The 24,964-nt window shown below is 32.1% G+C and overlaps 1 protein-coding gene across 1 annotated transcript in view; it reads left to right on the top strand.

Moving 5' to 3' along the window:
• Positions 1 to 1,794: 1,794 nt before the first annotated feature.
• Positions 1,795 to 24,964, top strand: part of LOC111702007 (uncharacterized) — a gene marked incomplete at its 3' end in the record, with an annotated part of 52,390 nt that continues 29,220 nt past the window's right edge. The window contains 6 exon segments of the mRNA XM_023473527.1: positions 1,795 to 1,962; positions 6,085 to 6,113; positions 8,025 to 8,088; positions 8,234 to 8,263; positions 9,571 to 9,637; positions 10,882 to 10,981. Of these exon segments, the coding sequence (XP_023329295.1) occupies positions 1,823 to 1,962; positions 6,085 to 6,113; positions 8,025 to 8,088; positions 8,234 to 8,263; positions 9,571 to 9,637; positions 10,882 to 10,981 (430 nt within the window).

Genomic DNA, 24,964 nt, shown 5'->3' with positions numbered 1-24,964 from the left:
TGGATACATTGTAAAGTGTACAGTGTAAAGGATACATTGTAAAGTGTACAGTGTACAGGATACATTGTAAAGTGTACAGTGTACAGGATACATTGTAAAGTGTACAGTGTACAGGATACATTGTAAAGTGTACAGTGTACAGGATACAGGAAACATTGTAAAGTGTTCATTGTAAAGTGTACAGTGTACGGGATACATTGTAAAGTGTACATTGTAAAGTGTACAATGTAAAGTGTACAATGTAAAGTGTACAGTGTGAGTCAATACAAGAGATCGAGTGAATTATGCCTGAACCTAAAAGTTCTGTTTATTTTATATAATTTTGTGAGAAACTTACCTAAAGTTATTTCAGTGCATGTATCTGACATTAAAAGATATTTAAAGAAAATTCTTGATTGATGCATTAGGACTCCTAAAAAATTACTGTAAAAAAAGCTGATTCCATGATCCATGATGCCATACTCTTATAACTTCGTCCCAAACCGTATCAGTCCAGACACAACCAGTCCGCTATCCTTGCCAACCATTCACAACCCACCTGGCTCTAAAAATGACACACAGGGACACAAGCATAGCTTATCAATCTAGCTATTACTCAGGCTCTAAATGCCACACAGGGACACAAGCATAGCTTATCAATCTAGCTTGCCAACCATTCACAACCCACCTGGCTCTAAAAATGACACACAGGGACACAAGCATAGCTTATCAATCTAGCTATTACTCAGGCTCTAAATGCCACACAGGGACACAAGCATAGCTTATCAATCTAGCTATTACTCAGGCTCTAAATCCCACAAGGGACACAAGAGTAGCTTATCAATCTAGCTATTACTCAGGCTCTAAATGCCACACAGGGACACAAGTATAGCTTATCAATGTAGATATTACTCATGCTCCAAATGACATACAGGACACTAGCGTAGCTTATCAATCTAGATATCACTCAGGCTATAAATCCCACACAGGGACACAAGTGTAGCTTATTAATCTAGCTATTACTCAGGCTCTAAATCCCACGAAGGGACACAAGCATAGCTTATCAATCTAGCTATTACCCAGGCTCTAAATTCCACACAGGGACACATGCGTAGCTATCAAACAAACTATTAATTCAACTCTAAATGGCACACAGGGACACAAGGGTAGCTATCAAACAAACTATTTAATTGGATCTAAATGCCACATAGGGACACAAGCGTAGCTATCAAACAACCTATTACTTTGGCTCAAATGCCACACAGGGACACACACATTGGCTATCTATCAAGCCCTAAACTGAGGCATGGCTCTCAACATGAATACTCAACGGGGGTACAGTTTTTCTCCACTGTAATCAAAGCAGAGTTCTGATTCTAACTGACTGTATTTGAGGTTTAAATATTATGTTGAAGTCAATAGTAATAAGTAATAACAATTCCTACTTCGTTCATATATCACATAAAAAAGTCTTGTTAAGTATTATGCACAGTTGAAATAGGCGCATTTAAGATGTGCATATTTATAGGACTAGCTAAGATAGATATAATATAGTTAATCTATCTCCACACATGTTTATTGGTTGAATGTACATATTAAAATGATTTAAGCTAACCATGCGACGTATTCATTTGAAACCCAGTTCAAATGAATAATGTTTTTTTTTACGTAGAAGTTTACAAACATAGATGATTAATATTGTACAATTTAGTGCAACTTTATAGAATTTCATGTGACACAATATTTATTACATGTAGTTGGAAAACAACCAGCTTATAGAGGTGATGTGATTTTTAATTTTTAGGCATTTCAACATTTTATTTACAGAAGTACAGGTTTATAAATGGCGATATCTCTTGTATCTGAAAACTGCAGTGATCAGGAAACTGTGAAACTAGAAAATGGAAAGAATGGAGAACGGATGGGGGAGAATAAAGTGGAGAAAAGATGGACTCAGAAATATAAAGCAGTTTATCTTGAAAGGAAAACATTTTTATGTTACACTACAATCTTAAAAAAAAACTAATAGTTTATTGAAGTTAGGAATTTTAATAAAGAGAGTGTAAATGGTTCAGTTTTTAGTTATTTGAGGTAAAAAGTATAAATACAAAAGATTAATTGAAATGTAGTTTTCGTGCGTCTATTTTGAGACAATGTATACGGTTTAAAAATTACATGTCGATCCCCCTGACTCTTTCAATTATGTTTATGATCATCCTAAAATGATTTAATTTATAATATTCAAATTCTATACTAGACAACTAGTAATTAGACAAATAGACCGTTAGACAGCTAGCCAATTAGACAATTAGACAACTAGACAACTAGACAACTAGACAGCTAGCCAATTAGACAATTAGACAACTAGACAAATAAAAAGCTAGCCAACAAAGACAACTCGATAACTAATGTCAAAGTAATGAATGAGGAAAATAACAGATAAAAGAGGGAAAAACCTAAAATTTAAATATTTTTAGAATATGGTTTTTACATATTTGACTTGGCATGCTGACAAAGATATCCTCAAACATAAACATAAGTAGATAGATCGATAAACTTAAGGAAAGAAAGATAGACAGATAAAATATGGCACATTTTGCATCCGTAGAACCTGAGGCGTAATTTAGACTTGACAAGGAGCCTGCATCTCTTCTTTAACATGAAGTATGCGTGTATAATGTTTATTGTTTATCCGGAACAAATACAAGATTAATCTCTTCAAAACAATTGTTTACTTAGAATCTTTAATTTTTTTCTTTTTTCAGAAAATTTAAGTGTTTCTTAAGTTAATAATTAACCCCAGGCCAATTATACTAATTAAGAACTTGTTTATCTTCTATAAATATAAAGTTGTAATGTCTGTTTGTCTGTTGGTTTGTTTGTCCGATCAACAATCAGGAACCCCTTGACCGATTTGCCTCAAATATTTTGATTGGGGAACTCGCGAGAACAATGGAAATATTCTTACCTTGATTTCAAGATTCAAAGTTGGGTGGGTACTGGGTAGGGAAAAATAGCTAAAATCGTAATTTATGACCAAGTGTCTGGGCAACGCTGGGTTCCCAAGCTAGTTTCTATATATTTCTTGTTCATAAAGGCTTTATATGATAAATAATATTAATTTGAAGATGTATAATCAACTGTTGATAAAACAAGATGGTGGCAGCATTCAATGAAGTAATTTCAGAATATGACAGAAACTAGATGATACAGGGAGTACTGTATAGCTTGAGACTAGAATGAGAGGAACTAGATGATACACGGAGGACTGTATAGCTTGAGACTAGAAGGACAGGAACTAGACGATACAAGGAGGACTGTATAGCTTGAGACTAGAAGGACAGGAACTAGATGATACAGGGAGGACTGTATAGCTTGAGACTAGAAGGACAGGAACTAGATGATACAGGGAGGACTGTATAGATTGAGACTAGAAGGACAGGAACTAGATGATACAAGGAGTACTGTATAGCTTGAGACTAGAAGGAAAGGAACTAGATGATACAGGGAGGACTGTATAGCTTGAGACTAGAAGCAAAGGAACTAGATGATACTGGGAGGACTGTATAGCTTGAGATTAGAAGGACAGGAACCAGATGATACAGGGAGGACTGCATCAGACACCTTATAAATCTTATACATATTATTATTCAGTTCCCATGGTTTAAATGCTACTGGGAAAATTTTGGAGGGGAATAGCAGGAGGGGGTGGGGTGTTATTGAGTGGAGGGGAGGGGGCAGAAGATGCATTTTTTAGAATTTTACGTTGCTTCATGCATTGGAAACAATGAATAGGATCTGTTGGACAAATATGATGGTTTATTCAATAAAATGCACCGTGTATTGTTACCAGTTAAACACGAACAAAAACAAAAACTTTGCAAAAATTCAGATATTTGCAAACACGGCTGATTAGAGGGAGTCATCGTATGTAGGAACTCAGATATTGCTACAATTCCTCCTTGCAACCTGATGTCGTAGCCCTTTGGTATTTTAAAATCAAGTCTTTTAGAGCCCAAACATCTAAATTTGAAATATCAAAGATTGCAAAGATTTAGGGCTTAGTAAATTTGAGTTTGTGACAATAACCGTTTGTGACTGTTTTTATTTTATTTCTGGATTAATTTTACGTTTATTCAATAGTTTGTGAAATAAAAGACTATAAAATAGCTATTCTAGTTTTCTCCTGTAAAATTTACAATGTTTTTTCAAGGTTTTAGATTCAAGCAACAACAAAAAAATAATGAAAAATAATCACAAGTATTTATATATTTTCAAGAGAGACTAACAAGGATATCTTCCTCATTGTAAAGTCAAGAAAGGGCTGAAGGATAATACTCTTTAAATGTAAATATTAGGTTAAATGTCCCTTTGATGCGCTTTTCTGCACAAATTACCAAATACAAATTCAGTTTTAAATCTTAAATTTAAAACTGCATTTTTATTGTATTTTATCAAATATTTGGTCGCCCATTTAACTAAAAATTGTTTAAAATCTCTGTAAAATTAAATTAAACAGAGGATGCTTAAAGGAACTGTAAAGGAAAAATAAAAGGGGGTATAGGCTAAAACCTGAGAATCACAGGAGTCGATTGCGACCAAAAAGAGTTCTATCTGATGATCCTGTCTTGAGAAATTGATATCAAACTGTGGCAAAATTATACCAAAACGTATATATGTAAGATTTTGTATAAGATTTGTAGTATTTAACAGATCATATTCAACAAATACGCAACCAATCAGAGGAGCCTGAGAACCTCAGGTTTGCTCCTATTATTATTTGAATAAAATAATTTTTCATTTTTAATAGTTATAATTGATAAGATTATTCAAACCTCCGGATCATGTCACCAGAACTCCAACCAATGGCAATGCAGTATTATTGTCACGTGACTCCATCTATTTCACGTGACCAGTATACTGTACTGCCATTGGAGGGAGTTCTGATCACGTGATATGGACGTATATCTGTGGTATAATACATAATCGATGACTATAGGTTGTAATATCTGAATGATTTGTTTGATATTAATTCGATTTTTTTACGGTCTAAGTCGTATGTTCCAACTTCCTCAATTTGTATGGGCAATACGCTCTTCGGTATGAGACGTCTTTATCAATTATCTCCTTATAGACGCAACAGATAGAAGTAAGATTAGTAGCGATCAAAAGCGCTTTTTTATCGCATTAAGCCTATACCCACTTTCATTTTTCACGAACACTCCCTTTAATTAAATGATGATGATATATTATTTAAAATCTGAACTAACATTTTATAATTTTAGCAGGATTTGCATTATTAAGTAAAATATAAACATTGACGTTCAAATTTGATTACTTTGCACATGCAATAAAGACCATACAGGAATCAAAACCAAGATTATCTGATATATTCTCCAATATGACAAAACTAGTTTTTTATTGCGCGCGATCAATCGATTCTACCCAAACCACAGAGAACATGTACATAGAACCAGACAGCTTTAAAACTTTGAATCTATATTTAAGACTGGGTCGGTTGTAAAGTGTTGCTTTTAACTTGTTTATAACTATAGAACCCCCACCCCCCTCCCTCCTCCTTCTAATTATTCATGATATGGATCTTTACATCGAATTTATCTGTAAAAGATTTAAAAATAGTCCTTTAAGTAACTTTGCGCAACTTGTTTACAAACATGAAAAGACTTTATTGCAGAAATGCTCTTAAATTATTTTCGACAAAAGCATAAAGTGTCACACATTAAACTTTGGAATAGAAAGACAAGATATACGCGACCTTACAGGTGTTGAATGTTGTTATAAAGCAAATAATATTACAGGTAAAAGAAATTGAGTCTTTGTAACAAACTCTGATTTTCTAATACCTATATTTTTTCAACCTGAGGGTTTAAACCTTTGATATTTCAAACTTAGATTTTTTCATCTAACAGAATTCATAGTTTGAAATATCTAAGGTCTACGGCATTGGATTTAAAAGATATAGAGATTAGAAAATCAAAGTTTGTGACAAAGACTCAATTCCTTTGTCCATGTAATTTGTACACTCTATACTACTAAATTGCCATTTCAAAAGATTTGAAAAATATAAAAATTGTTAAAATGCAGGAACCGAATCGGCGTTTGCTGTATTTTAGGTAAGAAATTATTATTTATAAAATTGTAAATAATCAAAATGTATAATTTTAATTGTAGTCAGAACTTTGTGTTTTGAATCTCAATATCAAGCATTGATCTCCATTTCAGGGATACCTATGGATTGATTAAATTCCTCTTAGATAAAAAGGCCTAAATAAAACGCTGTTGTTAAGTCAGAAAAATTATTAATTATCAGAAATGCTTTCTGTTATAATTTTGACAAAGTGGGACTGCTAAACTAACAGATATATTTATAATGTAGAATTACTGGGACTTCAAATTTAACAGAAATATTTATAATGTAGAATTGCTAGGACTGCTAATTTAACATATATTTATAATATAGGATTACTGGGACTGCAAATTTAACAGAAATATTTATAATGTAGAATTACTAGGACTGCTAATTTAACATTGTGAGCCGATCAAAAAGGTAAATTGCTCGAAGCGGGATGTACTGAGGCAGAGGATATGTAACTCGAAGAATGACAAATCCAAGGCAAATAGGCAAGGGAAACACTCTTTCCGACCATACACAGATAGATGAGAACTTCTTGAAAATGTATATTTCAGTAACGAGGTTTCCTACAAAATACAAATTGTTATTGGCGAACATGCATATAAATAATAATTGTTAATAATATCAATAAATGAGTATTGAAAAATTGGTTTAGCAGGATTGGAGATTTTAGGTTTAGTAGGTTTAGCAGGATTTGGGGATTCTAGGTTTAGTAGGTTTAGCAGGATTAGGGGATTCTAGGTTTAGTAAGTTTAGCAGGATTTGGGGATCATATTTTATTGCTGTTGTGAATCGTTAAATAACGTGTTTAAAGGCACTGTTGTGAACTGATAAATAAAAGTTTTAAAAGGTATTGTTAAGTGAATTAGGTATATGGAACTTACAATCTAGAAAACTGTGTTAGGCCAAAAAGTTGTTTGAACTGAAGTCTAAAGCAATTTAATTCTTCTGAAATGAATATTTATCTGGTTAAATTAATTTCACTGTTTATTTTGTAAATGATTCACTGAAAATTATGTTTAAATGGGTTCTTTTAATGCACTTAAAGTTTTATTAGCCCCATGCGGCTGTTGTTTACGTTTATGCAAAATCCTTGGCAAGGTTTGGTTTGGTGAGTGGACGGAGTATATTCAACAGAGGTACAGTTAGTCGGAGACGACCTTTACAACAGGGGAAATTTGAGGGATATGGTTCACAAACATATATTTATAATGTAGGATTACTGGGACTGCTAATTTAACAGATATATTTATAATGTAGGATTACTGGGACTGCAAATTTAACAGAAATATTTATAATGTAGAATGACTAGGACTGCTAATTTAACATATATTTATAATGTAGGATTACTGGGACTGCAAATTTAACAGAAATATATATAATGTAGAATGACTAGGACTGCTAATTTAACATATATTTATAATGTAGGATTACTGGGACTGCAAATTTAACAGAAATATTTATAATGTAGAATTACTAGGACCGCTAATTTAACATATATTTATAATATAGGATTACTGGGACTGCAAATTTAAGAGAAATATTTATAATGTAGAATTACTAGGACTGCTAATTTAACATATATTTGTAATGTAGGATTACTGGGACTGCTAATTTAACAGACATATTTATAATGTAGAATTACTAGGACTGCTAATTTAACATATATTGTAATGTAGGATTACTGGGACTGCTAATTTAACAGAAATATTTATAATGTAGAATTACTAGGACTGCTAATTTAACATATATTTATAATGTAGGATTACTCGGACTGCTAATTTAACAGATATATTTATAATATAGAATTACTGGGATTGCTAAACTAACAGATATATTTATAATTTAGGATTACTAGGACTGCTAATTTACAGAAATATTTATAATGTAGGATTACTGGGACTGCTGACTATGATGAATATAGGATTAACTCTGTGGTTGATAACTTCTCTTAGGAACTTATTCATCTATCTATCTTTATCCTTTAAAAAGACTGGAGTTGTTACTGACCATCGGCATTTAGCAAGAAGAATGCATTACCCTTGACACCATAATCATATCTATAAATAAATGACAGAACGGTAAATAAGTTTGATAAAGGTTGAACGTGAATGGAAGTGGGCCAATCAGGTTTGTTAGTTTAAACTAAAGTACTGTAGAAAATATAAACTTTAGAAATTTTAATGACATTTTTACTCTCTCTAAGTAAACAAGACTAAAAAAATAATTAGCTATCTTAATAGATGCATTGGAATGGCTGGGTTCTAAAAAATCGGATTGTTAAAGGGAATGTTGGCATATTTTAAAGTGACACTCCAATAAGGGAGTGATATGTCCGATTCACAACGGTGCTTATACTCTTTATACATTTATCTGCAGATCAATTAGTTTTTTTTCTGAATGCTTTTTTTAATAAATTGTGATTTGCAGATTTACGCTTCCTTGTAGCAAATATATACAGTATACACACTGTTTAACACGTTTTAGAATGAAAATGGACAAGGGGACATTGAAAACCTGATTTAACATTAGTTAATGTCGGGTCAATTAAAGAACATCAACACCAACAGCCTTTTTATATCTGGTATTTAGTGTCTTCAGCGGAAGCAGAAATTTTGTCCAAAATTCATTTTGTGGAAGCAGACGCAATTCTCGTTAGAGATTTCCCCGAAAATTTAAATCCGAGAAAAAATTTCGCGAAAAAAAAATCTACGTGAAACTAGAATTGCAGCAGCAACAAAATTTCGCAAGATTTTTGTATCTGCTTCTAAAGTTGAACTATTATAGTTACAATCCAGCATTAGAAGTTTTATAATGTTATAAATTGATAATTTCATATTGATCCATGTCTAACGGTTAACTAATTATCAATTACAACCCCAAAATATTTTTTATTTCCAATTATCATATTAGAAATATTTATCATATTATAAACATAAATTAGATATTTATAAGAAGTAAATAATCTCGCTATGAAAAATTTCAATTATTTCCAAATGATATGAAAATAAATATGTTTTATTTAACGAGCATACAAACAAGTAAATCTAGATAATGTAAAAGGTCTGTTTGTGTAAGTGAATCATGAGCTAACCTTTAGTTAATAAATAGTATAATAATCAATAATCACGGAGACCGGGTTGCTTATTTAGAAGGAAAGGGGGGGCGTACTGAGCTGGGAACTTTTGAATGGTGGATATCGGGATTAATTCTTGATCCCCCTTTTTTCTTAATCTCTAGATTAAATAATGCTTGTTCTCCTTTCGTTAATAATCTCCAGATTAATTCACCGATCGGGATTAAGGATATCCCATTCTAAAGTTTTCAGCTCTGGAGAACTACGAGAGGATCCATAATAGTTAAATTAATCCTCGTATTTATATGTAAATAAATACTAATTACAACAATAATACTGATTTCAATTAAACTTTGTTTAGTTTTCTGGAGAATGGATTACAGATTAGAGGTTCAACGTTTTCTCTTGGAAATATTGTAGCAAAAGAGGTATATATATTTGATACTATATATTATATATGCAAAGAATTTTAACTACTGAGGATCGTCATGATAGACGTGAAACATTATGTTAAGTATAATTCTTTTTTTTTATAAAAATGTGAAGTTAAAAACTGAAATATATTCATATCTATGTATATACAGTAAGAAACGGAAAACTGTGGAATAGGAAGACGACATTAAGCAATAATTAAGTGTATTTGATGTTTTTTCATAGCAAATAGTTTTATTATTAACTTATTTATTGGCTTGTTATGTGAAATTAGTATGTTTATATCTACACAACTGCAGTGTCTCATGTTCATTGGACTATTTTAAGCCATAACTTGATCTACAAGTCGTCTTCCTATTCAAGAGTTGTATGATTTTCACTGTACGAGATATGCATATCTATATATACAATATATGCCTATATATACAATATGTATCTATATATACAATATGTATCTATATTAGGGGTCACATGGATAAATAATAGTGTGCAGTAATTCAATAAACTATAGGAAGGTTGAACAATCTAAGAGGAGAGATAAAATGGACAGAAAATTGAGTCTAAGCAAAAGAAATTATGAATGACGTATTAAGTAAAAAGGATGATGGTAGAATAAGATAGGATGTATAGGAATGAGAATGAATAAGGATAAAGTAAGAAAGGGTATTATAATAAGAATGCATACAGAAAATAAGGAATGATGTATTAGATTAAGGATTAATTAGGATTGAAAGGTTTATCTGGAGGTTTATATATTTAGATATCTGGAGGTTTATATATCTAGATATCCGGAGGTTTATATATCTAGATATCTGGAGGTTTATTTATCTACATATCTGAAGGTTTATATATCTAGATATCTGGAGGTTTATATATCTAGATATCTAAAGGTTTATTTATTTAAATATCTGGAGGTTTATACATCTAGATATCTGGAGGTTTATTTATATAGATATCTGGAGGTTTATATATCTAGATATCTAGAGGTTTATTTATTTAAATATCTGGAGGTTTATACATCTAGATATCTGGAGGTTTATATATCTAGATATCTAGAGGTTTATTTGTTTAAATATCTGGAGGTTTATACATCTAGATATCTAGAGGTTTATTTATTTAAATATCTGGAGGTTTATACATCTAAATGTCTGGAGGTTTATTTATCTAGATATCTGGAGGTTTATATATCTAGATATCTAGAGGTTTATTCGTTTAAATATCTGGAGGTTTATATATCTAGATATCCGGAGGTGTTCAAGATTTGAAGATACTTTCTGACAGAAATATTGTATTTGAAGCTGAATCCACTTTGCTTAATCTGAAGCATAATACAGAGGTAGGTTGTTCTTTCTTTTTTTATTTATTTATGAGCAAAATTTTTTTTTAAGTGGAACCATTGTGAAAATTTAACCCACCTATGCCTTATATGGCCAAGCCAGGTCCCCACTAAATTTTGCTAATATGATGAATGGGGACATTTTCCATTTCCAAGGTTACTGCAGTAAGCATTTGTTTTGCAATTTTAGCAAACTGACATATTTTTATGACTTTTTTATCTACTTTTAAACATAGAACAAGATTATAATTGTCTTCTTTTTATTCTAAACATAAACAGATTTGAAGATTTCTTGTCAAAACATTTTACCTCTATCTAAATGTTATATTTTCTATGAGTGTTCGAAACTGCTGTGAATATTGAAATATTACAATGATATCCATCTTACGTAGACTTACGGTTTCGATATCCCGTCCTGTTCATACTTTGCATATATTCTCAAATTGATTGATTGATTGATTGTCACAATTGATATCGAGATCAAGCCTTCAAGATTAGCGATGCTTCAAACAAAAGTTCCAACATTAGATCATAATGAAAACTGTTAACACATCTTTGTTCATCTTCAAAAGTTATTAAACGACAAAATCTAGAACTGTTTTGTAGTTAGGATTAGATCAGCTGTAGACAAAGATAAAGTATACCACAGACAAATCATTCTATGTATACAATAAAAAATAGGGAAAGAACAGAATTTTTCGCTTATTTATGGATTTATAAAAAAAACGTAAATTTTTTTTTAGGAAAACGTACAATCACTTTTTCATTTAAACGAAAAACTAGTTCTTAAAACGATTGTTTCGTTTTTAACTACTAAAAAGTCGTTTTTGAAAACAATGCTGATGTTTACTAAAATGCAATAAAATGTAAGGAAATGTGCTGATGCTCTCTGAAATGTAATGAAATGTAAGGAATTGTGCTGGTAATTTCTAAAATGTAATAAAATGTAAGGAAAGGAATTGACTCTTTGCCACAAACTCTGATTTTCTAATCCCAATATCTTTGGAACCCAATGTCGTAAACCTTTGATATTTCAAACTAATATTTTTTGATCTAACACAAGTCATAATTTGAAATTGCAAAGGTTTACGACGTCGGAATCCGAAGATATAGGGACTAGAAAATCAGAGTTTGGTTTGTTGCAAAGAGTCAATTCCTTTGCTGATATTTACTGAAATGTATGTTAAAATGTAAGAAAGGGGCAAAAAGTTACTAAAATTTATTGAGATATACTAAAGTTTGCCGGTATTTTCTTGAAATGTAATCTTTTTCTTTTTTATATTTTATCTATGGTTTTGAACTCAAGCTTGTTCAGGAAATGAACCTCATTTTCCTTTTTCAATTAAACCTTCAACATCCATACATCAGTCTTATATAATTTATAGTGTACAGCTAGGAGGNACAACCTTTATATATTGTATAGAGGACTGGACACCCTGTATATATATAGTATAGAGGACTGTACACCATGTATATATTGTATAGAGGACTGTACACCCTGTATATATAGTATAGAGGACTGTACAGTACAACCTTTATATATTGTATAGAGGACTGGACACCCTGTATATATATAGTATAGAGGACTGTACACCATGTATATATTGTATAGAGGACTGTACACCCTGTATATATTGTATATAGGACTGGACACCTTGTATATATTGTGTAGAGGACTGGACACCCTGTATATATAGTATAGAGGACTGTACACCATGTATATATTGTATAGAGGACTGTTCACCCTGTATATATTGTACAGCGGACAGTACACCCTGTATATATATTGTATAGAGGACTGTACACCCTGTATATATAGTATAGAGGACTGTACACCCTGTATATATAGTATAGAGGACTGTACACCCTGTATATATTGTATAGAGGACTGTACACCCTTTATATATAGCATAGAGGACTGTACACCCTCTATATATTGTATATAGGACTGGACACCCTGTATATATAGTATAGAGGCCTGTACACCATGTATATATTGTATAGAGGACTGTACACCCTGTATATATTGTATAGAGGACAGTACACCCTGTATATATTGTATAGAGGACTGTACACCCTGTATATATAGTATATAGGACAGTAAACCCTGTATATATTGTATATAGGACTTGACACCCTGTATATATTGTATATAGGACTGTACACCCTGTATATATTGTATAGAGGACAGTACACCCAGTATATATTGTTTAGAGGACTGTACACCCTGTGTATATTGTATAGAGGACTGTACACCCTGTATATATAGTATAGAGGACTGGACACCTTGTATATATTGTATAGAGGACTGTACACCCTGTATATATTGTACAGAGAACAGTACACCCTGTATTTATTGTACAGAGGACTGTACACCTTGTATATATAGTATAAAGAACTGTACACCCTGTATATATTGTATATAGGACTTTACACCCTGTATATATAGTATAGTTAATACTTCACACCCTGTATATATTGTATAGTTAATACTTCACACCCTGTATATATAGTATATAGAATTGCTGGATGAGTTGTAGTTTGTATGGTAATGAGTTTATTTGAAGAATATAAATAGCAGGGATTATTCTTCACCAATTCATAAAGTGGGCTTGTCAAAAAGTCGACAAATCATAGAGCAGTTAGCGACAGGAATAGAGTAGAGAACACAACTCATAGAGCAGTTAGCAACAGAAATAGAGGTAAAAACCTGACTCATAGAACAGTTAGAGACAGAAATAGTCTAGAGAACATGACTCATAAAGAAGTTAGCGACAGAAATAGAGGTAAGAACGTGACTCATAGAGCAGTTAGAGACAGTAATAGAATAGAGACCATGAATCTTTAGAGCGGTTAGAGACAGGAATAGAGCAGAGAACACCACTCATAGAGCAGTTAGCGACAGAAATAGAGGTAAAAACGTGACTCATAGATATGAGACAGAAATAGAGTAGAGAACAAAACTCATAGAGCAGTTAGCGACAGGAAAAGAGTAGAGAACACAACTCATAGAGCAGTTAGCGACAGGAAAAGAGTAAAGAACACAACTCATAGAGCAGTGAGAGACAGGAAAAGAGGTAAGAACGTGACTTATAGAACAATTAGCGACAAAAAAAGAGTACAGAACACAACTCATAGAGCAGTAAGCGACAGGAAAAGAGTAGATAACACAACTCATAGAGCAGTTAGCGACAGGAAAAGAGTAGAGAACACAACTCATAGAGCAGTTAGCGACAGGAACAGAGTAGAGAACACAACTCATAGAGCAGTTAGATATAGTAATAGAGTAGAGAATATTACTCTTTAGCGCAAAAAAATAGAGCATATAGTAGAAAAGCAGAACAGGAAGTGAAAACGAGTATGCACAATACAATACTGATCAATCAGATATTACTTCTAATATTATATAAACTTTGTATCCAATAAACGTCAAAACGGCTGAACCGATCGGGACCAAATTTTTTGTGGGACATCACGTGACCACAGAAAAGGTTTATGAATGATAAAAATTTAAAAAAATCTGTTTTAAAGGTTTTAATTTTGTAAAAAAAAATTAAAATCTTGAAAATCCGCGATTTTTTTTAAATCCGCAAAATTTTTTCTTCTTTGTTTTAAAATGTAAACAAAAAGAACATGTTCACAATTTAAATAGAAGATGGGCGCGAAGCGAAGCGCCCTAAAAGCCTAGTAATATATAAACTCTATGTTATTGATTAAACCTCTAATAATATATAAACTCTATGTTATTGATTAAACCTCTTATATTATATAAACTCTATGATACTGATTAATCATGCATTACCTCTAATAATATATAAACTCTATGTTATTGATTAAACGTCTAATAATATAAGCTCTAAGTTATTGATTAAACCTCTAATAATATATAAACTCTATGTTATTGATTAAACCTCTAATAATATATAAACTCCATGTTATTGATTAAACCTTTAATAATATATAAACTCCATGTTATTGATTAAACCTCTAATATTATATAAACTCCATGTTAATGATTAAACCTCTAATAATATAATAATATATAATAAGCTCTGTGTTGCTGACGACACAAATGTGGCATCAAAATATATAAACTTGAATACACTTACAGACACAATGAATAACGAATTAGAAAATATAACTTGTTGGTAAACTAGTAAACGTACTACTATTAACTTTGAGAAAACTTTATTACTCCTTTTTCCACTCTCATTTAGAATTTAGTTCAACATTGCTAATTCTAACTTCAAACAAAAATATTGATAAGATAGAATCATTGCTAAAGAAAGCTATTCGTCTATTTATGGGGTTACTCAGAATAAGTCCCTAGCGGAAGCTTTTTGGGCTTTGAACCTACTCCGCTAAGGAATTAGGATTTTTAATGTTATAAAATTTGTATTTCAATTGAAAGGAGATTAATTACCCCCAACATTTAAAAAAGATTTAATATTATTAAGAAATATCAAAAATGCAAATCTTAGAAACAGAAATGACTTTTATTTTCTTAGAGTAAAATCCATAAAAATTGGACTGCTTCCTTCTCACAATTTCCCTAAAATATGGTATGAAAATAAACGACAATTTTCTATGCTTTCAAATATCAATATTGATTAAAATTTTAAACAGAATTTAATTGAAGATTTTTTTCATCATTTTCATCATTTTCATCATTTTCATCATTTTCAGCATTTTCATCATTTTCAGCATTTTTACTTGAAATGTTAAGCTGGCAATCCCTTTAAACCCAATAATGTGTATTGACTGCATGCATAATTGTCTTTTTAAGTTTATTATTGATATCTTTAATGTAAAACAGGATAAAATTGTTAACTAAAATCGTTAATTTCTTCTCAACAAACTCTGGATGGCCATTTTAGGTATAATTTACCTGAGCATTTATCAATATTTTAAATGTGAATATTATCCTGGAAAGATATGGTTTAATTGTGAAAGCTGGGGTTTCGTCTCTGAAATGCAAAAATATCAAAATATCAAAAATATCAGAATTTCAAAAATATCAAAATTTCAAAAATATCAGAATATCAAAACCATCAGAATATCAAATACCAAATGATCAAAAATCTTTAAATGATCAAAAAAAAGTACGCCAAACAGTTAGGACAACTTTTTTTTCAAAAATATCATACAATTTTACAATAAAGTTAATTTTTAAGTTTAAGGTATTCTTTAAGATATTTTTATCATTAAACGTCTCTCTTTCACGCAATATTTTTTTTCTTCTTTCTCTTCTCTTCTCTTCTATTTTCTTCTCTTCTCCTTTCTTTTCTTCTTTTTTTCTTCTCTTCTCTTTTCTTTTTTTCTTCTATTTTTTCTTCTCTTTTTTCTTATCTTTTCTTTTCTTCTATTCTATACTCTTCTGTTCTCTTATATATTTTCTTCTCTTCTCTCTTCTCTTATTGTATACTCCTTGTTTTCTCTTTGTTGTTGACATTTATACGGTTTTGCGATGAACAATGCAGTACAATACGTTGTTTTGATTTTTCTATGATTTGTTTACATTTCTAGCTTGTAGACCTAATTGAAACGTACTGCGTTTTACTCAATATAATTAGGCATTTGATATTTTGGTATTTTTGCCTATGAAGGATGCGGGTCTGCAGAAGGATCAAGGAGATGATGTCCTTGACCAGGGTTGATAGTCCTAAGCCGAAACAAACACTCCAGAAGAAATTCGGCGGCGGTACAAACTTCGTATTGTTTAATGCATAAACATAATTATTATTATTATTATGTTACTGCAGCATTATTCTATTCTATTCTTTATTTCCCTATTGCTGCTGAGAAGGTAAAAAAAGTATTTGTATAAAACTATTTCAAGCTTGTTAACAAACCTCTCTTTAAGACAATTTTTTTCTTAATTAGACAAAAAGTATTTTTGATATATTTTATATTTGATATTGTATGAGATCTCTAGTATACTGTGAACAGCAAAATATCCCGTCAATGGATAGAAATCAGCAAATTCTCTCAGGTTGATACGTAAAAACCAGATCAGAATATTCGATGAATCGTACTGCATCTTTTAACATTTGATAAATAAATAATTAAGAAAAAAATATAAAAAAAACATGTTTATCTGTATGAGATGAGAAAAACAGAATATTTCAATTAACGAGAATATATATGTATATTGCTTAATGATCAATCAATTATTGATTAATAGAATAATAAAACCAAAAAGCCACTCTTGTATACCGAGTCCATTAGCGCCTGATATTTCAATTAACGAGCAAATATGTATATTGCTTAATGATCAATCCATTATTGATTAATAGAATAATAAAACCAAATAGCCACTCTTGTATGCCGAGTCCATTAGCGCCTGATCAAATCAGGGTTAAGTCATGTGTTTGGTGTCTATTCTGAACCAATATAAATTGCAGGGCGGTAAAATCTATCTCATCATCCATTTAGAGATAAATCCTCACTGCGGCACCATGCATTAAACGGAAATATTTTCTTCTACTAAAACTATAGTGATCAAGCACGTGCTAATCTTTTTAAATTCATCTAATTATAAACTTGCTAATTTAAACCCTTGTTTGTTGCAGGCCCAGTAGTTTGGCCATTTTATGACGAAGACCACTGATATTTCAACCCTTTACTATTTTATCAAGTAGGAGTCTTAATCATGTGATAGCAATAACATCGTAGGAATTGAATTACGTCAATTCCTGGTAATTTTGTAACCTAAGCTGTTGAATAAAGTTAGTTGACTGAGACTCGGCTTTTAATTATTAGAAGCATAGTGAGCTTGGAAATAAGCTTTGCTTCTCGATGAAACATACGAGCGAAGATATTTTCTAGTAGATTTAGCATTGAATCGAATATAGCTTGAAAGATAGCTTGAGTCCTCGTTAAATTATACACGTTAAGATACGGCTTGTGTACAAGCCTGAGAGTTAGTCCTCTATTATTGGATGCTTGTGTCCCTGTGTGGCATTTAGAGACGGTTCTGGTTGAGTATAGAGTCTAAGCCTGAGTCCTATATTATTGGATGCCTATGTCTCTGTGTGGCATTTAGAGCGGGTTCTGGTTGAGTATAGAGTCTAAGCTTGAGTCCTATATTGTTGGATGCCTATGTCTCTGTGTGAACAGGATTCAACATTAAGACTTATTCTCCACTAAACCCATCAAGGTCGGTTTTATTTTCATTGGGCTTAACTCCTTAAGTTGAGCCGAAGATCTTGCAGCTGTCAATCATGTGACACAAGCTTTTGTCAGAGTTGGGTCTTAAAGTTGGGTTTAAGTAATTACGGCTCTGGATAGATACGTCTCGAGTAAATTGTTATGGAGTAGGTATTTGCTACACATGCACTTACATTTATAATTTTTAAATTTTACTAAAATTTAATTTAGAGATGGAATAAAAGCTGAACATGGTAAACTGTCTGCTAGGTCAGCTGTTCTTACTTCAACATTACAGACTCCATTAGGTAGCAATATTAGATAGAATAGAATGTCTCTACGTATGTTATTTCAGTTTTCACAATTTAAAAAATTAGCATATTTTTGAGACGAAAATTGTCAATATCAACCAGCGAAAAACCTTTCCTGGGGTTTACACCATAAGGTTGAAAAGATATAAGGGTTAGAAAATGCGAGTTTGTGGCAAAAACTCGATTCCTTTAGCCATTTTACAGTTCATTAGACACAAACAGACAAGCCATGTTTATGTATTTAAATAAAAAAATCTAAATTTTAGAGAGAAAAAAGTCAATTCTTTTAGACTATGTTACCGCACCAGGTACCAATGGGTTTTCCTTATTCGGTTCAGACGTTTGGCCAGCTATAGCTAAAATATTTATAAATATGTATAAACAGGGAAATTCCAAAAAAAAGTGTGATAAGTGTCGGCTTCAATTCGAAACAAATTTTTCTTTCGAAGAAATTATTATGCAAAGTATTTTTGCAATATTTTGGAATAATAATGCTTTAATTTTCTGAAACTCACATGGTACCAAACCAAAATCTACGAAAGTTTTCACTTTCCAAAAAAGTGTAGAAAAGATAAAACATGCTAATATATAATTTCTATCTAATTCTAAAACTTCACAAATATCGGACCCATGGAAAAGGAGAAAATGTCCACAAGGTGATCAGGGCACCTGTCAAAGCAAGGCTATTATCACATTTTTGTTTTTCTTCACTTTCTATTTTGACGAAAAAAGTTTCGCGGATTGTTTAGTGATAAAATGCAAGTTTAAAAAAAGGAAAACAATAGAATATTGCAAAAATACCATGCAGTGGAATTTCATGAAAACACTTTTTTAGAAGACGACGTTAATCATACTATTTTTTACACATCCTGCATATGAGCGAAGAGTTTTACTATATCACTAGACTTTCAGGGCGCTCCGCGGCCGTATCCTTAATCATTTGTGAAAATTTTCTCTTTGTAGTTTGTAAACATTGTAAAACAATAAGTAAACAGCCTGCGGATTTTATAAAAAAAATCGTAGATTTTTTAAAATCTAATGAAAATCAAATTTTGGTGTCGGTTAATTTTTAAAATTTTCATCATCCATAAATCCTCTCTGGGGTCATTTAAAGTCCCACACACATATTTGGGCATGATCGGCTCAGCCGTTCTGACATTTATTGGATACAAACAAACACACAAATAGACTAGCAGACAGGCAAAGTATATACAGGGTTACCCACAAAGGATGAGACTGTAAAGACGACCCAAAGCTCCATAAATATGACGATTTGAAGGTTTTTTTTGGTTTCTGCATTTAATTGAGTATGCTGATGGTTTACTAAATGCCTCAGCACAGAATTACTCCAGCTTTGGCCTACAAGGAAATCTGAATGCAAGGAAATGGGCTAAAAAAATTCCGTACAATCGTCTCTGAAGTCTCATCCTTTGTGGTTAACCCTGTACATAAAAGAGAGTACAAAATCCTACCTTTTCTAGTTGAAGGAATCGCAGGAGAGAAGTTAGTTCTTGAGACTTTAACTTCAAGCTTAAGGTTGACCGGAGCAGAAGGAATAAGGTAAGCAGGTAGTTTAATCTAAATGAATATTCTGAAAGGGACTGTACACGTTTTTTTCAAAACTCAGCACAGTTTAAATCTCCAACACTGAGGACTTGGATATCTTTAGATCTTAAAGCCTACATATATAAGCCCCATTCATTTTTAGCGAATACCCCTCATACAAAGTTTAAATTACTAAGCTTTTAGGAAGCTTCGCGCACATCTCCTATTTTAATCGTAAACATTTTCTATTTTGTAATATAAAAACAAAAAGTTCGCGTATTTTATAAAAAAATTTCGTTGATTTTCAAAATTTAATGAAAATGAAATTTTGTTGGAGGCTATTTTTTAAAGTTTGATCATCCTGAAACCTTTCCTGGGGTCATGTGAGGTCCCACACAAAATTTATATAAACTTATATAATCTTTTAAATACGTGGTACAAGTCATAATCATTATATATGATTAGTTCTTGTCATTTTAATTTTTCTTATCCTGCTTTGTCTTGTAGCGAGTAAATGTTTTAGACTTTTCATGATTTAAATTAATATTCTTAAATTATGAGTAAAACACACAGTTTGTTATAAGTAAAAGCAATTAAAAGTTAAAAATAGATATAAACAACCTTTTCAATTTCTCCGTATCTATATTTGGGTTTGAATCCAAGTTGACCGATTATTTAGGTCAAAGCTTCCTTACATTTTGGTATTTAAGAAACTTAGCATTAAATCAAGTTAACAAAAAGGAGATAAATAATTGTCGATAAAAAAACAATGATGTATTATGAATAACCCTGTACTGTACCCTGTACTGTAAGACTGATAATTGCTTTGGCATCAGTTGCATCCGAAGACCCAATCTATACAAAATGGTTACCTAAAACCCTATGGGTGCTCCAGTCTGACTGCTCCATTCTGGTTCAATTCTTCTCTTCCCTGCTATCTTCATCACTGTGGACTCAAATAAACTATTACAACTTATTTTGTTCCTTCTGTTCTCCTAAATTTTTGAATTTGCCCCACCACAACTGTCTCTGATGTCAGCCTATGTCTACCATAGTTTTGGAAATTTTACCAATTTTCATGACACCTCCTACAAGCAAAGAGCATCCTACAAGTTCACTAATTCATTGTGTCAAGATTTTTTTGGACAAACTAAATAAAAATAAAAATAAAAATTATAATAATTAACATAAAACCAGTACATAGAATTATTAAAAATAATTATTCAGATTAAAGGGACAGACCGGCTATGTAAGGTAGTTGAACTGAGTTTGCAGTGTTGGGAAAAAAAGTTGTGTTAAAAAGTTTTATATGTCTCAAATGAATCCTAAAGAAGCTCGACATAACACTGCATACTCAGTTTAACTACCTTACATAGCCGGTCTGTCCGTTTAATAATTTATTTTGATCAGTCTTGAATCTGGTGGTGGTGGCATTACAATCAATTCCTTCTCTGATATCAAAATACAATCAAAACAGGGCCAGGTATATATAAATTGAAATGTTTTTTTATTACAATTGAAACCCAATACTACTTTTTAGAAGATCTAAATGTCTAGATATAAAAGTTTTTAAGAATAGCTATGAGGTAATGAAGTTAAAACCTTTGTGTAAGTATTTTAATCAATTACAAAATGTTTTTATATTTCCATAGATCGGTTTAATATGTCTGATGAAGGGATTTTATAGAGAATGGGTAAAGAGGTTTGATTTTTAAATACCTATATGTAATAACAAGAAAACTCGAAATAGAAAGACGACTTTATAGCCATAAAGTCGTCTTCCTATTTCAGAGTTATCACTATATATAAATGTATATATGTATCAGGTTAAGAGGTCCTGATGTAAGAATATATAAATATATATTTATAGATCAGGTTAAGAGGTCCTGATGTAAGAATGCTAGATCTACCAACAGTAAACACAACTAGACTCTCATCCTTCAATTCAAACAAAGACATCTTCCAGGTAAAGGAAAAATATTTAAAAAATGAGTCCTCGATATTGTTTTTAATTCTACACAATATTTCTCTTGATCAAATTCGCCTTTGCATGCTCGTTTCACAACATTATCCTTTAAAGGGAGTGTTCGCTAAACATGAAGGGGGGTATGCAGGGTTGGGAAAAGTTACGTTAACGAAACGGAGGTTTTCGAAAATTAACGGAAGAGTCCGGTAACAAATGGCGAAAGCCGTTAATTTTTAAATCGTTAACGAAATGGATTAGCTGTTTTTGAAAAAAATGTCGGTTAACGTTCATTTAAAAGCTAAAAACGGAAACGTTATTTTCTGATAAAAAAATGCTTGATTGTTTTTTTATTTTAAAATTTGATGTTTTAAATGTCGTCTCCAGTGTTTATAAACCGTTAATGAAATTTTTTTGCCGTTAACGTCGTTAATACTGTAATATACCGTTAACTGCTGTGTCATTAACGATATCTTTAACCGTTAACGAAATTTGTTTGGCCCTTCGCGCCATTAACGCCGTTAATTTTTTTAATAACTGTACCATTAACAGCTGGAAAATTTTCATTTAAAGTCGTTAATGAAATTGAAATTGTTAAATAACGGTAATTAAATTAAAACGGAGACTGCCGTCTGCGGAACGAAAATTCTGATATCGAATTGAATTCGATATCGATTGCCTAAAATCTACTAATTTTAATTCTTTATGTTGCGTCTACAAGAAATTTGTATGTGTCCTACGCTCTTCTGTATGAGTTGTTTAAAAAATGTCCTTTTAGACGCAACAGATATGATAAAAATAGAATTAGTAGTGATAAATATTGAATTCAATTCAATATCAACCTTTACCCCCCTTTAATTTTTAGCGAACACTCCCTTTAAGTCTGTTCAAGGATAAGAAATGTATTTTGATTATGATAATTATTAATAACTTAGAATGCAAGCTGTTTTCAAATTTTGTAAAACTAGCATGAAACATGACATGAATACTAGCTCTTCGCTCAGACATATATGTTTGTCTGTATATTTGTATTTATGTTAGCTATAGCTTGCCAAAGGCTGACATGTTTGGCTGAGGGTAACATAGGTTCAAAAATAATTTTTTTAAAATCTTTTTTTTTACATTCCACAAGTACGCCGCGCCGGGCACTTCAGCTAGCTTAACATAATTAGCATACTCGAGTTTTCTGTATATTCATCATATAAAATCGAAAGTGGACCACTGTGAACCATACATACCACTCTTTAGAAGAAAGGGCACTTGAAACTTGTAAAATTGTTTGTCTAGGTGTGTGTCTGTGAGTCTGGAAAGCTGTTCGTAGCTGCAGCAAGATCTAGTTGTAATGTAAACGTAAACATGTGCTAGTGCTAGTGCAGCAAGATCTAGTTGTAATGTAAACATAAACATGTGCTAGTGCTAGTACATAAAGATCTAGTTGTATTGTAAACATAAACATGTGCTAGTGCTAGTGCAGCAAGATCTAGTTGTAATGTAAACATAAACATATGCTAGGGATAGTGCTATCAAGATCTAGTTGTAATGTAAACATAAACATGTGCTAGTGTTAGTGCTATCAAGATCTAGTTAAGTAATGTAAACATAAACATGTGCTAGTGCTAGTGCTATCAAGATCTAGTTGTAATGTAAACATGAACATGTGCTAGTGCTAGTGCTATCAAGATCTAGTTAAGGAATGTAAACATAAACATGTGCTAATGCTATTGCTATCAAGATATAGTTAAGTAATGTAAACATAAACATGTGCTAGTGCTATCAAGATCTAGTTGTAATGTAAACGTAAACATGAGCTAGTGCTTGATAGTGCTATCAAGATATAGTTGTAATGTAAACATAAACATGACATTCAATAAAGTATGCCTCTATTTTTTTTCCAAAAACGACCATTTTCATAAAGTTCGTCGTTTTGTTAACGATCGTTAACGACAACACTTCGTTAACGATAGTTAAAACGACCTTTTGTTAAAGATCGTTGACATAATTGACAAAAAAAAAAATCAAAATCGATCGTTTTTCAAAAGCAATTTTTTTTAAAAATGACAATAGTATAAAAAACGGTCCCAAATCGTTTTTTTAAAAAATGACCGTTTTCAAAAACGATCGTTATTCGTTTTTTAAAAATTCAAAACGAGTGGGTCGTTTTTAAAAAACGTTTTTCCTAAAAAAGAAACGATCGTTTTTAAAAACGATTGAAAAACTAAACAAAAAACGATCAGTTAACAATCGTTTCCAAAAACGATTAACAACCCTAGGTGGTTGTGTATGGGAGCGTATTGTGGAAGGGAATTAAGGTGTGGTTGTGTGAGAGAGCGTATTTGTGAATGGGAAGGAAGATGTGGTTGTGTGAGAGATGTGTGGAGGGTGTTGTTGGGTGAAAGTTTGTGGGTGGTTAAAGAAGTTGTTAGTTGAGAGTTTGTGGATGGTGGAGGGGGTTGTTAGGTGAGACTTTGTGGGTGGTAGAGTCGGTTGTTGGGTAAGAGTTTGTGGGTTGTTGAGGGGGGTTGCTAGGTGAGGGTTTGTGGAGGGTGGAGGTGGTTGTTGGGTGAGAGTTTGTGGGTGGTGGAGGGGGTTGTTGGATGAGAGTTTGTGGGTGGTGGAGGGGGTTGTTGAGTGAAATTTTGTGGTGGTGGAGAAGGTTGTCGGGTGAGAGTTTGTGAGTAGTGGAAGGGGTTTTTGGGTGAGAGTTTGTAGGAGTTGGAGGGGGTTGTTGGGAGAGAGTTTGTTGGTGGTGGAGAAGGTTGTTGGGTGATAGTTTATTGGTGGTGGAGGGGGTTATTGGGTGAGAGTTTGTGGGTGATGGAGGGGGTTGTTGGATGAGAGTTTGTAGGTGGTGGAGAGGGTTGTTGAGTGAAATTTTGTGGTGGTGGAGAAGGTTGTTGGGTGAGAGTTTGTGAGTAGTGGAAGGGGTTTTTGGGTGAGAGTTTGTAGGAGTTGGAGGGGGTTGTTGGGGGTGATTTTGTGGGATGGTGAAGAAGGTTGCTAGGTAAGGGTTTGTGGATGG

The sequence above is a fragment of the Eurytemora carolleeae genome, unplaced genomic scaffold (genome assembly GCF_000591075.1).
Source record: "Eurytemora carolleeae unplaced genomic scaffold, Eaff_2.0 scaffold390, whole genome shotgun sequence".
NCBI lineage: Eukaryota > Metazoa > Arthropoda > Copepoda > Calanoida > Temoridae > Eurytemora > Eurytemora carolleeae.
The sequence above is the reverse complement of the archived record's forward strand: the minus strand, read 5'-3'. Positions and strand labels throughout refer to the sequence as shown.